This window comes from Lithobates pipiens, unplaced genomic scaffold (genome assembly GCF_037356315.1).
Source record: "Lithobates pipiens isolate NorthernLeopardFrog02 unplaced genomic scaffold, aLitPip1_a1.2 Scaffold_28, whole genome shotgun sequence".
Classification (NCBI taxonomy): Eukaryota; Metazoa; Chordata; class Amphibia; order Anura; family Ranidae; genus Lithobates; species Lithobates pipiens.
The window spans coordinates 150907245-150922382 of record NW_027507789.1 but is presented as its reverse complement, the minus strand read 5'-3'; the positions used below and the strand labels follow the sequence as shown (position 1 = coordinate 150922382).

The following is a 15138-nucleotide window of genomic DNA, read 5'->3' as shown; positions in this document are numbered from 1 at the left end:
GTGTTTTTATTATTTGGGGACATGTATGTTTTGGGGACATGTGTGTTTTGGGGACATATGTGGGGACTGTGTTTGTACTGTGTGGTGTGTTGTGTGTTTACACTACACTGATGATCAGTGAGTAAAAAGCTGTAAAAAGCAGCCCATACTCACTGATCATCAGCCGGCTGCAGCGTTCTGCTCTCCTCTCCTCAGCGGTGACTTCCGTGTGAGGAGAGGAGAGCCGATTGCCTAGAAACCGGCTGTTTGTTTACATCACATGATGGCTGTGATTGGACACGGCCGTCATGTGATCAGGAGGGACAATCACAGAGCCCTCCTGCCGATCTGAGATGTGCCGTGTCCGGGTGACACGAGCACATCGGGATCGCGCCGCTGCGCGGGCACGCGCGCGCGATCCCGCTACTCCTGAATGACGTTCCTGAACGTCATATCAGGAGTAGACGGCTCCCACCCGGCCGTATATATGCATTGGCCGGGTGGGAAGTGGTTAAAGTAATATTTCACTTTTTTTTTTCACTTTAATCGTCATTAAAATCAGTGCTCCCGCCAAAACGGCCATTATTAAAAACATTTTAGGCATTGACCCATGTCCCCTGAGGCAGGAGTCAGGTCCCCAAACCCTTTTTAGGACAGTATCTTGCATATTAGCCGTTAAAATTAGCACTTTCCATTTCGACTATAGACTTCAATGGGGTTCTAACGTTCGTAACGAACGCGGGGGCCGTTCGCAAGTTCTGGTGCGAACCGAACCGGGGGGTGGTCGGCTCATCCCTAGCTTTGACCAATCATCATACAACAAATGCACTGCGGTCTTGCAGTCAGGGCTGGACTGGGACAGAAATTTGGCCCTGGACTTCATCCAGACCGGCCCACTTACATTTTGAGTGTCCCATCAGCACCCCTTACATCAGAATGTCCCATCACCAGCCCCCTTACATCAGAGTGTCCCATCAGCACCCCCTTACGTCAGAGTGTCCCATCACCAGCCCCCTTACATCACAGTGTCCCATCACCAGCCCCCTTACATCAGAGTGTCCCATCACCAGCCCCCTTACATCAGAGTGTCCCATCAGCACCCCCTTACATCAGAGTGTCCCATCACCAGCCCCCTTACATCAGAGTGTCCCATCAGCACCCCCTTACATCAGAGTGTCCCATTACCAGCCCCCTTACATCAGAGTGTCCCATTACCAGCCCCCTTACATCAGAGTGTCCCATCACCAGCCCCCTTACATCAGAGTGTCCCATCACCAGCCCCCTTACATCAGAGTGTCCCATCAGCACCCCCTTACATCAGAGTGTCCCATCAGCACTCCCTTACATCAGAGTGGCCCACTGAGCCATCGGCCCACCGGGAAACTCCCTGTAGTCCCAATGGCCAGTACATGCCTGCTTGCAGTGCATTATGGGGCACTCAAATTTGCTGCAAACACCCCATATAATTCAATGTCCGGCAAATGGGCAAACACGGGATGTCTGAGTCAAACTTATGTTCAACTCGAACTCGAAGCTTATCCCTAGTCATGACCTACAGTCTGTAAGGAAGTAAGACAGAAGCAATAGATACGTTTGGAAACATGAACGGAGGACAGTAAGGTAAGTGTCTGTAGAATTTATGGAAAGTTTTGATATTTCAATATTTTTGCATAATAAGTACATGAATGCTATACTGGTACATAGGGGTGCTGGAATTTAGAAAAAAAAAAGTGAACTCATCCTTTAATTGTTTGCCCAATTAAATAAAATTGGTATCTTCCATTTTACTATGCAAATGGCATGCACTGCACACTTTTGTGACTATCTACGTATCCATTGCTACTCCCTGCAATAATTAATAAATATATTGGTGCTGCATGTAGAGTTGTCATCTGTCCGAGATTCACCTGGACAGTTCGGGCTTTGAATCATGTGTCTTGGTTTCAGACGGATTTAAACCCAGACACACTCAGGCAGGGCTGTGGATTTCCAAGTAACCAATATAGTCACACACAAATCTGTTGCCATCTGGGAGCTGCGGGCCGCTGTCTGGGAGCAGGTTTGGCATCACTGGGATGCAGGGTGATGATGTCAGCAATAGCAAATTTGGCCACAATCACTGTATGTTACCACACACTATGCGTACCACATCACTACTCTCCTTGGGGCACCCAAAGGTGTCTCAGGCTGCTAAAGTGTTCGGTTTGGCTTGAAGAAAAGGTGGCAACCCTAGCTGCATGAGTCTGGTCAACTTCTGCAAAGATGGCATGCAGCATTTACTTTATACCAATCACAATAGCCTGCTGTTCACCATTTTACACAACCTGATCTTCACATGCCCCCACCCCCCAATTCAATTACATCTTTCCAAATTCAGGGTTATATTTCTATTCCACAGTAAGGCCCCATTCACACCTCAGCGTTTTGTAGCTTCAAGCTTTAAAACGCTGGAGGAGAAAAAAAAAAGATTATTCTGTATGGAGTTGGTCCAAATCCCAATCCATGTCCCTGAAGCCAAACGTCTGAAGCTCCAAAAAGTTCTGGAGCTTTTTTTATAGCTCAAATTGGGTAACTTTGCACATTTTTTTATTCCCATAGAAATTAATGGAAGCGTGCAATTTGCATGTTGTCGCACTTTTTTTGCGCGATTTTCTGCTCAAATGAAAACAATGGGAAAAAATAGTAATAATATATGAATAAATAAATGTAAAATAAATACAGAAATAATTAAAAATCGTCATAAATAAATAAAATAAATTAATAATGTAATAATAAAAAATAATAATGAACAGCTAACCTTGAAATAATATTAAGTAAATTATTATTATTATTATTATTATTAATAATAATAATAATAATAATAATAATAATTATAATAATAATAATAAAATACACACAAACAAGAAAATATAATATTTTTTTTATTAAGAATAATAATAATAATTATTATTATTATAAACTAATTAATTTATGTTGTGTTGGAATGTTTATTATTATCATCATTCTAATTATTATTACTATTACTTTTTTAGTGTTGGGGGTTACGTTTACTGTATATATTTAATATTTATTTATGATTATTTTTAGTTATTTGTGCATTTATTTTACATTTATTTATTAATTTATTATTATTATTATTATCATCATCATAATTATCATCATAATTATTATTATTAGTTGTTGTATTATTATTAACACCCTAACCCTAACAATAATTAAATAATAATAATAAGACAATAAATAAAATATTAATCCCTAATCCTAACCCTAACTCTAATCCTAACTTTAACCAAACCTTAACCCTGACAACAAAAAAGAAATAATAATAAATGGAAATTTTTTTAATAATATATGCATAAATAAATGTAAAATAAATACACAAATAACTAAAAATCATCATAAATAAATAAAATAAATTAATAATGTAATAATAAATAAATAATAATGAACACCTAACCTTTAAATAATATTAAGTAAATTATTATTATTATTATTATTATTATTATTATTATTAATAATAATAACAATAATAATAATATACACCGAAACAAGAAATAATAATCATTTTTTTTAGGAATAATAATAATAATAATTATTATTATAAATTAATTTATTTATGTTGTGTTAGGGCATTATTATTATTATTATTATTATTATTATTATTATTATTATTATTATTATTATTTTATTATTATTACTATTATTATTATTCTTTTAGGATTGGGGGTTTACATTTGGGAGTTAATTATTTATTTATATATTACATAGTATTTACTGTATTTATTTATTTATTATTTATTCATGATTATTTTTATTTGTGTATTTATTTACATTTATTTATTAATAATAATAGTAGTAGTAGTAGTAGTAGTAATTTATTGTAGTAGTAGTAGTGGTAGTAGTTGTAGTAGTAGTAGTAGTAGTAGTTTAACCTTAACAAAAAAAGCTGGAAAGCCTAGCAAACAATGATGCAACAGATGATAGTTTTCTCTATTGGCAAAAATGTCAAAGCTCAAAAACGTCTGAAACCGCTGTATGAAAACATGCAAAAACCACAATAAAAAACCGCTTCATTTCACTACGCTCGAGTGTGAGTGTAGCCTAAAGGTCAACTACAGCCAAAACATATTTTTTGTTTGATTTGGTGAAAGGGGTGATGAGTTAATACCACTGTCCAAATTATTTTTAACAGCAAGTCCTATATAATATAATTCTAATTTAATATCATTTAATTTATAATAATAAAATATATTTTTGGTGTACCCAGCATTTATTAATATTCGAATATCCAATTACCTGTATGGTAATGAAGATGATTTCAATGACAGAGAAGGCGATATCCATTGGTAACTTACATGTCATTAGAGATACATCATAGCCAATTTTGAATACAGCTAGGAGGAGACTGCAGATCCCAAACAGAGCAAGAGAGGCTGCAGAAAAAGAAGAGTTGTACATGATTTTTAGCTTGGTTGCATTGCTAGTGCCAATAGGTGTTGGTAAGACAGCATTCTATAATTGCAAGTGATGTAAATGAAATGGGTACTGCTTGTAATAAACCCTTTGGTTTAAATATTGACATTGAGTTGAATTGCTTCATTGCTAATTTTTAAGTTTTAGTTTTTATGTATTCCTTATGTTTTTAACTTGATATTATTTTAAGTGTATTTGAACTATTTGTTCTTTTAAACTGTGCAGTAGATATGTATAATTGTGAACGGTTTCTCCAAACATTGGCAGATGTGTATTTTGTGATTGTTTATTGGGTTTAGTTACTCCTGTTATGTAAATCAATAATACACTCACTAATGCCCTTTCACCTGTGTATTTACCACTGCGCTTCAAGCAAAAGAACCCTTGCCCACTAAGCAGCCACTTAAAATAATATGTGATTTCTAGGTATTTGTTCCTATTATAAATAATTGAAACAAGTGGCGCTAAACCAAGTGACTGTTACACCACTAAATATTATACTACAAAGTGCATCAAATATAGCTAAAAAAAAAAAAAATTGTATACATAAATAAATAAAAAATATTAATAATAAATAAACATTAAATAAAAAAAAAATAACTCAATGAATAAGTGATAGTTCACACTATACATTTAAAGCGGAGGTCCACCCTAAAGTGGACCTTCCGCTCATTGGAATCCTCCCCCCCTCCGGTGCCACAATTGGCACCTTTCAGGGGGGAGGGGGGTGCAGGTACCTGTACAGTACAGGTATCTGCACCCACTTCCGGGATAGCTCTCTGCGGAAAGGGGCGTAGATCTACGCCCCTTTCCGAAAGTCCCCCGCTGCCTGCTGGGAAACACACAGATCCCAGAGGCAGCGGGTCCATCCTTATTGCGCAGCGCGACTCGCGCATGCGCAGTAGAGGACCGGGAAATGAAGCCGAAAGGCTCCATTTCCTGATTCCCATACCCAAGATGGCGGTGGCGGCAGCACCCGAGAGACAATCGAGAGATCGGCTTCGGGTGCCGACATCGCGGGCGCGCTGGACGGGTAAGTGCCCTTATTTTAAAAGTCAGCAGCTGCTGTATTTGTAGCTGCTGGCTTTTAAAAAAAAAAAGGCGGAACTCCCGGCGGACTCCCGCTTTAAACACTCCTCAGGGAGTATTGCAGAGCATATGCAGTGTTCATACAATGTTGCAAAAGTCTGTGAGTCTCCAAAACATATTTCACTTTGCCAATCTCAGTGGGACCTTTCTTAGCCCTTGTACACACGGTCGGAGAATCTGTTGGAATGAGTCTTATCGGACCGCGTCGTCAGATAATCCGACTGTGTGTGGTATGCATCGGATTTCCTGATCAACTGGGCCGGACGGACCTAATCCGATCATGTGTAGAGCATTTTCATCGGACCAAGTGCCACGCATGCTCAGATCAAATTCCTACATCAAAGCTATTGGCTACTAGCCTGAATGTAGTCCCATCGTAACAAAATTACGTCATCACGTTCTGAAAGATCGGATTTTTCGCCAACTTGGCCCAACCTTGTGTATGCAACAGTTTCGGACACAATCCGTCGGACTAAATCCGACGGGGAAAATCCGACGGATTTGGTTGGCAAAATCTCCGACCGTGTGTACGTGGGTTTAGAGCCTGTCCATGCATTTCTCCTGCTTTCAGCCCATGATTAAAGGGGTTGTAAAGGTAAATGTTTTTTCACCTTAATGCATTCTATGCATTAAGGTGAAAAAACATCTCACACTGCCGGCGCCCCCAGTCCCCCCGTTTTACTTACCTGACCCCTCGAAAATCCCACGCTCGCCCCCGCCGTCCTCTTCGCCGCTCAGCCTGGCCGCTGATTGGCTGGAGTGGATGGATTGAAAGCAGCGCAGCCATTGGCTCGCGCTGCTGTCAATCACATCCAATGACGCAACGCGCCGGGGGCGGGGCCTTGTGATACAGCGAGCGGCTATAGCCGCCGGCTGTATCACGGGAGCGCGCCCGCAGTGCTTCTCACCAATGCGAGGGAGCTCGCATTAACGTGAGAAGCACCTGCGGGAGGAAGCAGAGACAGCCGCCGAGGGACCCCAGAAGAGCAGGTTCGGGGCCACTCTGTGCAAAACGAGCTGCACAGTGGAGGTAAGTATGACATGTTTGTTATTTTAAAAAAATAAAAATTTTTACTTTACAACCCCTTTAAGTCAAGTGAATGACAAAACATGTCAGGGCGTGGCTACTAGGTAACAGAGTGAGAGGAACCATCAGACGGCTCATGTCTATCTTCACCAAGGTGCTGGCAAGGCCAAGGAGCGGTGAGAGATTTAAAGAGTGTGTCTAGCATACCCTGGGTCCGCTAAAATCACCAATGCTTTGGCAATCAGCTGTGTTAAAGTTTGCTGTGGCTTGACTTATTTGGCATGGTTACAAGTTTTTAAATGTGAGTGTAACTTAAGAGGATCTTCTTATGTGTGATTAAAAGTTTTTTTTTACGGTATTACGCTATGGGAGCATTTCTTTTTTCTATTTCATGAGAGCACTGTCTATGAAAGTGTCAATTGGGTCAGCTTTTCTCCCGCTGAAGTGAAGGATTGTATGCCTGTCATCCACATCCCTGCAAAAAGGGTTTGGGAAGCGCTTTTCTGCCAAACACGTTGAGTGTGAGGCTGATTTAGTCTGTGAGTTAATTCACATAAGGGGGAGAGGAATCACATTTCACAGCGGTGTGGTGAAGGAAAGGCAGTTTGAGAGAAAAAACACTGATCAATATTGCTTGTAAGGCCAGGTTCACACCGCTGCGATGCGGGAACGCCGCGAATCCGCGGCGTTTTCCCGCATCGCACACCTCCCGCCGGCAGTTCACACTGCCCTATGCGGATGGCTGGGAGTGTCAATGTTATGTTAATGACACCCCCAGATCCGTCGGCATATCGCAGTGCGATCTGCCGACTTGCACAGGAATCGGATCGCATGGTGTGAACCCCTATGCGATCCGATTCTGTTGCGGACCAAAAAAAGGGTCCCGTGCGAGTTTGCTGCGGGAGCGCTGCAAATTCAGCCATACTATCTGTATGGCTGAACTCGCACCGCTACGGAGATCGGATGTGATTTGCGGTGCGAATCACATCCGGATCTCCCCCCGCAGCAGTGTGAACCCAGCCTTAAAGTGAAATATGTTTTGGAGACTCACTGACTTTTGCAACATTTGTATGAACACTGCATATTCTCTGCAATACTCCCTGAGGAGTGTTTAAATGTATAGTGTGAACTATCACTTATTCATTGGGTTATTTATTTTTATTTAATGTTTATTTATTATTAATATTTTTTATTTATTTATTTATTTATGTCTACAATTTTTTTTTTTTAGCTATATTTGATACTCCTGTTATGTGTTGCCTCTCACTGACGTATATACTGGCCAGTGGGGTGAAGCAGTGCAGAGGTACATAATAATACAGTTATGCTCATAAGTTTACATACCCTGGCAAGACAAAGACATAATGAGCTAGTATGCATAGCATACTAGCTCATTATTATATAAGCACATATTGGAATGGCTTGGGCAGAAAAGACCTTAGAAAAGGTTTCTATTTACTATGAAATCCTGTTTGAACTTAGCCCTAAAGCCAGCGTTTGATTCTAAATGACAAAGGTGATACGGTGCCTTGAAAAAGTATTCATACCTCTTGAAATTTTCCACATTTTGTCATGTTACAACCAAAAACATAAATGTATTTTATTAGGATTTTATGTGATAGACCAACACAAAGTGGCACATAATTGTGAAGTTGGAAGGAAAATGATAAATGGTTTTCCAATTCTTTTACAAATAAATACCTAAAAAGTGTGGCGTGCATTTGTATTCAGTCCCCTTTACTTTGATACCCTTAACTAAAATCTAGTGGAACCAATTGCCTTCAGAAGTCACCTAATTAGTAAATGGAGTTCACCAGTGTGTAATTTAATGTCAGAATAAATACAGCTGTGGAGAAGTTTAACCACTAGGTGTCCGCGCTATAGCTGAAAGACGGCTGCAGCGCGGACGCCAATTGCGTGGAGGACGTCCCTGGGAAGTCCCCGTTTACTTCCGCGATGCGCGCTCCTGGGGAAATTCCCTTGGACACAGCCAGTCACAGATCGCTGTAAATGGCCAATCATAGCTGCCGTTTACAGCACGATCGGCGTGTCTAATGAGAGATGATCTCATATGTAAACATATGAGATCATCTCTCATCTCCGGCTCTCCCTCCTCACACAGAGACAGTGTGTGAGGAGGGAGAGATGAACACTGCAGTGAGTAAAAAACAAGACAAAAAGAAAAATGAAGTGCCCACATGTCCCCACTGCCATCTAGTGCCAGTGCCATCTGTCCCCACTGCCATCTAGTGCCAGTGCCATCTGTCCCCACTGCCATCTGTGTCCAGTGCCACCTGTCCCCAGTGCTATCTGTCCCCCATGCCACATGTCCCCAGTGCCATGTATAACTGCCATCTGTCATCAGTGCCACGTGTCATCAGTGCCACATAGTGTCATCTGTCACTTGTCATCAGAGCCACATATTAGTGCCATCTGTCATCAGTGCCACGTGAGTGCCACGTGTCATTGTCCTGGTGCTCCAGAGACTTTAAAAGTGTAATAGGTAGTCAACAAGTTAGATGTGTAATTTATGCTCCTAGAACACCTGATGGTGTTCGCTGCATATTGGGCCTCTCTAAGTGGCCAGGCTGTGGAAAAGTCCCACACGTGGTATCGCCATACACAGGAGGAGTAGCAGAATGTATTTTGGGGTGTCATTTGTAGTATACGCACGCTATGTGAGAGAAATAACCTATTACAATGACAATTTTGTGGGAAAAAATAAAAAATAAAAAAATAAATCTTCATTTTGCAAAGAATTGTGGGAAAAAATGACAACATCAAAAACCTCACCATGCCTTTTACTAAATACCTTGAAATGTCTACTTTACAAAAAGGGGTCATTTGGGGGGGTATTTGTACTTTCCTGGCTTGGCAAGAAATTAGATTGGCCACCAGTACTTCAGGTGTGATCAATTTTTTATGATTTGCACCACAGTCTACCTCTCTAACTTTCACAAAGACCAAATAATTTCCACTAATTTGGGTTATTTTTATCAAAGATATGTAGCAGTATAAATTGTGAAAAAAGAAAAAGTAGACCTGGCGCTATACCTTTAAATCATAAATTGTAGTGAAACCAAATAATAATTGTGCTCCTTGCAAAAAAAAAACAATAAATAGAACAATAATTTAAAATGAAAAAATAAAAATAAAAGAAAGTAAGAGGTGAATCCACAATATAAAATGGGAAACTCAGTAATTGCAAATCCCCCTAAATTGAGGTTGATTTAAGTGTTATTTTACCACATGTGAAAAAACAAAAACAAAACTTTTATAGTTTTATATCTATAATATTAGTGTACGTGTATATAAATCTATTTTACAACCACACTGTAAGAAAGCTTAAGCTTAAATACTTGTGACAAAAATGCATATAATAAAAAAAAAAGAATATAATAAAAAAAGTCAGTCCATAAATCAGAAAGCATGCGATAATATAAATGCAGGAAAACGCTGATAGAAATTCAAAAAGTTCCAAAGAATGTAGAAGTAAACTGTGCAGAAGATGTGTGATCACTAATACAAGATCTTCCCGGTGCGTGTGACAAATATTAATATTGCCCTCACCAGATGCCCTGCCCCTGCTCGGGTGGGATATCCTCCACAGTGTGAGCCCCTGTGTCGCTGTTTGACGATTCTCTGGGGGGTTCTTTTGTCATCCGCTGGGGAAATGTCACTTAGGCTCTCAATGGAAAAGAGGAATATCCATAGTGTGACCCGTTTTACAAAAAGGATTTTATTAAATTAAAATTATTGTACTCACATTTGTAACAAAATGAAAACGCCAATGCATAAAACAATCTGTCGGCAGCTACAGCTAATTGCGGAGAGTGTGCGTCCTATGGCCACGCCCTACGCGTTTCGTCACCACAACGTCATCTGGAGCGTATAAATTGTGGCCAAAATTTATGAAGAAAGATTAATAATTTGAAAAATTGTATCACAGAAACAAAGAAAAATATTTTTTTTTTCAAAATTTTCGGTCTTTTTTCATTTATAGCGCAAAAAATTAAAAACCCAGAGGTGATCAAACACCACCAAAGGAAAGCTCTTATATAAAAATATATCCTAAGCTTTGAACTTCTCAAAAAGCACTGTTCATCATCCGAAAATGGAAAGCGTATGGTACAACTGCAAACCTACCAAGACATGGCCGTCCACCTAAACTGACAGGTCGGGCAAGGAGAGCATTAATCAGAGAAGCAACCAAGAGGCCCATGGTAACTCTGGAGGAGCTGCAGAGATCCACAGCTCAGGTGGGAGAATCTGTCCACAGGACAACGATTAGTCATGCACTCCACAAATCTGACCTTTTTGAAAGAGTGGCAAGAAGAAAGCCATTGTTGAAAGAAAGTCATAAGAAGTCTTATTTGCAGTTTGCGAGAAACCATGTGGAGGACACAGCAAAATGTGGAAGAAGATGCTCTGGTCAGATGAGATCAAAATGGAACTTTTTGGCCTAAAAGCAAAACGCTATGTGTGGCAGAAAACGAATGCTGCGTACACAAGAGTGGAATGTCCGACAGAAAAAGCCAGACGGAAGCTTTTCATCGTATATTCCGATCATGTGTATGCCTCATCTGACTTTTTTTTTTTAGAAAATTCTGAGGGACCTAGAAATAGTTCTAAATATTTCCGATGGGAACAATTCCTATTGGGAAAATCGCTCATCTGTATGCTGTTCTGACGGACCAAAAACAATGCATGCTCTGAAGCAAGTAGAGACGGAAGTGCTCAGTGTGGTGAAAATAGCGTTCGTATTGGAGCTAGCACATTCCTCACGCTGCTAATTCTGTGATCTTTGAATGCAGCGCATTCTTTTTTTCTTTATAATGCTAGAAGAATGACGTTTTTATTGCTGCTCATATTCACACAGAGTTCTTACAAACGTATTTCTTCATTATTTATCCTGATCTCATAAATAATATTCTATTTTTTAAAAGACCGATCTCCATAATAATGTTTACAATTATTTTTTATAGTCATCTTTTATAATTTTTTATGTCATTTTTTATGAGGTATTAACCTCAAGGAGGTTAATATTAACCTCAATGAGGTTGTTGTCCCTTGGTAATTTGACATTGTCTTTTTGAAATGTACAGTACCTGCCTACTCACAAACAAACTGTCCTTTTTGAATAAAAACACATAGAAAAGTATTTTCTGAAAATAAAATATCCATTTAGGCCCCTTTCACACCGAGGTGGTTTTCAGGCGATACCGTGCTAAAAATAGCGCCTGTGTAGCGTCTGAAAAAAAACGGCCCCTTTCACTCCAGTGTGAAAGCCAGAGGGCAGTGTATTCACCACTCCTAAACCGCTCCTACCCATTGAAATCAATGGGGCAGCGCGGCTATACCGCCGGCAAAGCGCTGCTGCAGCGTCGCTTTGCGGCTGGTTTTAACCCTTTTAAAACTGCCCCGTTAGAGGCTGCATACTGCCGCTAAAACGACAGTAAAGCGCCGCTAAAACGACGGTAAAGCGCTGCTAAAAATACTTAAAACATAATTGATACTCTGGCAGATCTGCTATGAGTTAATGTATTCATTTTTTCCAAATAACTAAATGGCTATTATTGGGTGTTTGTTGAAGGCGTGTACCCCTCCACTCCTCTAAGGGCATGTACAGTGTGGCTCCTTGTAAGCACTTCGGGGTGGGCTCTCCTCTCCTGGGGAGTTGGGGGCGGCCTACAAAGCCCTCTGGATTCTTCAAAATGGCCCCTACCATTTCTAGCTACAAGAATACTCACTTTTGAGCGGTAAATATACCATATGCCTCATTCAATGTGATTAATAACAACATGTTTTTTTTTTTGTTTTTTTTTTTATATATGTAATATATTTAAGATCCATTTGTTCCCCTGAAGAGACAGTACAGGTCAAAACGCATCAGGGCTCATATACCATATAACATTATGTAATGTAACAATGTGCATACATGTGTTTGTTAATTGGATTATAGATATATATTGTATTATGTACCAGATGTTATATTGTATATATTGTATTTAATTATATTAGATATTGGACATTTTTCAAATAAATTACTCTTTATATATCAATTAAGAAAACCCTATCTGACCTTGTCATACTGCTCTTTTAAAGCCCCAATGGGGAAAACTCTTCCATAACATTTCATTTTTGGGGTGTGCATCTCTTTTCATCTCTCTCATATGTGTCTTTCCTAAAATATCACTCGGTAGATGTGCAAAGCTGGTAGAGACATCCCCAAAAAGACTTGCAGCTGTAATTGCAGCGAAAGGGGGTTCTACAAAGTATTGAATCAGGGGGGCTGAATACAAATGCACGCCACATTTTTCACATATTTATTTGTAAAAAATATTTATAATTTTCCTTCCACCTCACAATTATGTGCCACTTTGTGTTGGTCTATCACAAAAAATCCCAATGAAAGATATTTACACTTTTGGTTGTAACATGACATCAAAATTTCAAGGGGTATGAATACTTTTTCAAGGCACTGTACAGTGTACTAACCTCTTAGATACAGTGCTCCAGCATGGTGATCCAGAAGTACGGCAGAAAATTGTTTCTTGCGTGTTCTTAGCAGATAGAAAAGTATCCATATTGAGCTGCATAACATCAACACTGACAAGTAGATATTTGAGTTCTGGGCAGGCATGGAACTGAGAACCACACTGCTCATAAAGGCAGCACCCAGGAACACCACATTCATTGCCATAAGTCCAGAGAAAAGTCGGCCAGATCCTCTTGCCCTCTTATGGTGAATCACGGTAGAAGTGCAGTGCCGGTGAAGCCAAGAATGCTCATATCTTAAGTCCACATGATCATGGGCAACATTCTGATCGAGATCTGTAGCTACCATACCTAGGAGGAATTCAAATTTGAAATTTGAAAGCAGCAGTGCTTACATTTAATTGCATAAACAGCATATTACATATAAATGGTAGTTAATTCTTATTTCTTGCACAGGGGATGCGTGAAATACACTATATTACCAAAAGTATTGGGTCACATGCACATGAATTTTAATGGCATCCCAGTCTTAGTCCGTAGGGTTCATAATTCAGTTGGCCCACCCTTTTCAGCATTAAGAGCATCAACTCTTCTGGAAAGGCTGTCCACAAGGTTTAGGAGTGTGTGGAAATGTTTGACCATTCTTCCAGAAACGCATTTGTGAGGTCAGGCTCTGATGTGGACAGGAAGGCCTGGCTCGCAGTCAAGTTCCTTCCCCCCAAACTTGCTCATCCATGTCTTTATGGACCTTGCTTTGTGCACTGGTCCAAATCATTTGGTGGAGGGGGACTATGGTGTGGTGTTGGTTTTCACAGGTTGGGCAAAGACATGGATGAGTGAGTTTGGGGTGGAGGGACATGACTGGCCTGCACAGAGTCCTGACCTAAACCCGATAGAACACTTTTGGGATGAATTAGAGCAGAGAATGTCAGCCAGGCCTTCTTGTCCACATCAGTGCCTGACCTCACAAATTCTCTTCTAGAAAAATGATCAAACATTCCCATAGACACCCTCCTAAACCTTGTGGACAGCCTTGGCTGAAGAAATGAAGCTGCTATAGCTGCAAAGGGTGGGCCAACTCAATAATGAACCCTAGGGACTAATGCCACGTACACACATTTGGACTTTCCACCAACAAAACCGTGGATTTTTGTTGGTTAAAACTTGTCTTGCGTACACTCATGGGTCACACAAATGTTGGCCAACAATTCCGAACGTTGGAACACGGTGACGTACAAGACGTACGACGAGCCAAGTTCTTGGCTCGTATTACGAGCCAAGTTCAATAGCCAGTGCGGCTCCTTCTGCTTGACTCCGAGCATGCGTGAACTTTTGTGCGACTGACTTGTATATACGCGATCAGACTTTCCGACAACAAAGTTTTGTTGGCGGAAAATTTGAGAACCTGCTTGCAAACATTTTTTGGCGGGAAGTCCGACAGCAAATGTTCGACGGAACAGACACTTGGTCGGACTTTCTGACAACAAGCTCATATCCAACATTTCCTGTCGGAAAATCCGTCCGTGTGTACGTGGCATTAGACTGGGATGCCAGTAAAGATCATGGGCGTGTAAAGGCAGGTGTCCCAATACTTTTGTTAATATAGTGTAAGAATTTAGAAAGTTTGCTACAAGCCAGGTGTGCTGGAAAGGCCCATTTTTTTGCTGACAAATCTTATACCAAAGGATCACCTACTAGCTACTAGCATTTCCACAGCTAGACCTCCACTGTCAAATTTATAATGTTGCTGTAGGGTAAATCTTCTGCTCTGCCTTTCTAATGTTTGCTGCAGGGTAATTGGGTCCTGCTTGGCATATTGAAGCTTTAAGCTTATTTCAGTGCCATACCATATACGCCAAAGAAGCCATACAATGTTTATGCAACTGGACATTTGCTGCAGTGTAAATCCTGTGTTGCAACTACAAATTTGCAGCCTATTTTGGCGCTTTAGAACTCAGAAATATTTGTGGATATTGCCTCTTATGCCATGTACACACGGCCGGGCTTTTCGACAGACTTGGTCCGGTGGACAATCCGACGGACTTTGCAGCTGAGGTCCGCCAGACTTTCAA

At 40.3% G+C, this 15138-nt stretch overlaps 1 protein-coding gene across 1 annotated transcript in view; it reads right to left on the bottom strand.

Annotated features, from left to right (window-relative positions):
- LOC143935665 (proton channel OTOP3-like) overlaps nucleotides 1-15138 on the bottom strand; it is a 135843-nt gene that overhangs the window by 76500 nt on the left and 44205 nt on the right. The window contains exons 2-3 of the mRNA XM_077459698.1: nucleotides 13067-13417; nucleotides 4276-4412 (exon numbers count right to left, since the gene is read on the bottom strand). Coding sequence (XP_077315824.1) covers nucleotides 4276-4412; nucleotides 13067-13415 — 486 coding nt within the window. The 5' untranslated portion in view covers nucleotides 13416-13417. The remainder of the gene's footprint in view (nucleotides 1-4275; nucleotides 4413-13066; nucleotides 13418-15138) is intronic.